Source organism: Egretta garzetta, unplaced genomic scaffold (genome assembly GCF_000687185.1).
Source record: "Egretta garzetta isolate BGI_Z169 unplaced genomic scaffold, ASM68718v1 scaffold488, whole genome shotgun sequence".
NCBI lineage: Eukaryota > Metazoa > Chordata > Aves > Pelecaniformes > Ardeidae > Egretta > Egretta garzetta.
Genome location: NW_009260486.1, coordinates 177,927 through 179,692, shown reverse-complemented (window position 1 = coordinate 179,692; position 1,766 = coordinate 177,927). Strand labels below are relative to the sequence as shown.

Here is a 1,766-nt window from a genome sequence, read left to right as displayed (position 1 = left end):
CCCCCCGGGCCCCGCTCCCCCCGCCACACGGGGTGCAGGCAGGAGCCATCCAGGCAGATGGGGGGTGCTACCTAGGGCCACGCATGGCGCCAGGCACGGGGGAGACAGGCAATGCCCTGGAGAGGGGGTGCACAGGCACGGCAAGGGGCTTCTGGGGGCACCTTGCACTGTTTTTGGGGTGCTGCTGGGACCCTGTCCTGCACTGCTCTGCTTCCCCTCCCTGCAACAGGGCCCCGTCCTGCCCACGCAGGCTGCCGGGGCGGTGGCAGGTCTGGTGGACAGATACACAGGGGACAGCATGGCCCAGCCTCTGGCTGTGCCACCTCCCTTATGTCCCCAAGGGAGTCAGTCCCTCTCCCTAATTGCTGTTCCCAGTTGTGTCCCCCTCACACGACAGGCTGCCCGTCCCCCTGCCAGCCCCGGCCCCAGCGCAGTGCGGGAGCAGAGGCTGCTCAGCGCGCTGGGTTCCTGTTGTGATTTGCAGACATCTGGGCAAAGGCATCAGCCATGGACTGGCGGACAGTCTCTGTCAGTTCAGGGACATCCTTTGGGCTCAGGCCCTGCGTTTCTACCTTGGGGAGGATTCGGATGGTGCACGTCCCTGGAGAGACAAGCAAAAGGCCGGGGATGCTGTTAGATGGTCCCACCAGGAACCAGGTCTTCCCGTCGGCATCCTCCACCACCGGCATCCTCCACCACTGGCATCCTCCCCACGCCTCCACATCCCACAAAGAGACCTCCAAGCCCCATGTGCCTCATCCCTACCACCATCCATGCCTTCCAGCAACAGGGCTTCTTGTCCATCACTTACCAGAGGTGAACTTCTTATCCTTGGAGCTGAAGAAGTTCCAGTATGGGGAAATCACAATGGGGAAAATGGGAACCTGTAGGAGATGGAGGGTCAGGGGACACCCTCCCCAGATGGGACCCCAGCTCCTGCTGTGCCCCAGGCTTCAGCAGGTCCCTGTCCCCTCCCTGGGTCCTGCACAGCGGGGTGCCTGTCCCTTCTGAACTGCAGACCCCAACAGACCCTGACGTCCCCCATCCCGCTGCCCCAGGCTGCACACCCACCCCACTCCATCAAGGGCCTTACCTGAGCCTGCACAGCCAAGTGGAAAGCCCCACGCTTGAAGGGCAGCATGGATTTGTTCTGGTTCCTGGTGCCTTCAGGGAAAATCAACACTCGGAGCTGCATGGGGCAGGGAGAGACATGAGCACGGGCCCTGACCAGAGCACCCTGGGACCTGCTACGTCAGTCCTCCCTGCATCCCCCTTGCCCCATCATTGTTTGCTTCCCGACTCCCCCCTGTTGCCCTCACATTTTCACGTCGTATGGTCCTGGCTGTCTGGGAGATGACATCGATTGCGTCTTCTCTTTTGTGGCGGTCGATGAAGATGATGCCAGTGAGCCAGCAGGCCCACCCCACGGTGCCCATGTACATGAGCTCCTTCTTGGCAATGGGCACACAGCGGTCGGGAATGAACTCCACCATGCCTGGAGGATGGATGGGAGAGGAAAGGATCCATCCCTGCCCAGTGGCACCAGGACCAACCAGCTCTGTGGCTGTAGTGACCTGGCATCATAGAATCACAGAACCCTTTAGGTTGGAAAAGCCCTTTAAGATCCCCAAGCCCAACCGTTCCCCTAACCCTGCCATCCCACCACTAAACCCTGGCCCGAAGCACCTCGTCTGCCCGGCTTTTAAATCCCCCCAGGGCTGGGGACTCGACCCCTTCCCTGGGCAGCCCCTTCCAGTGCTTGACAG

At 61.6% G+C, this 1,766-nt stretch overlaps 1 protein-coding gene across 1 annotated transcript in view; it reads right to left on the bottom strand.

Moving 5' to 3' along the window:
- Positions 1–358: 358 nt before the first annotated feature.
- Positions 359–1,766, bottom strand: part of LOC104131093 (1-acyl-sn-glycerol-3-phosphate acyltransferase alpha) — a 5,048-nt gene continuing 3,640 nt past the window's right edge. The window contains 5 exon segments of the mRNA XM_009644217.1: positions 359–463; positions 465–601; positions 812–884; positions 1,094–1,189; positions 1,320–1,495. Of these exon segments, the coding sequence (XP_009642512.1) occupies positions 359–463; positions 465–601; positions 812–884; positions 1,094–1,189; positions 1,320–1,495 (587 nt within the window).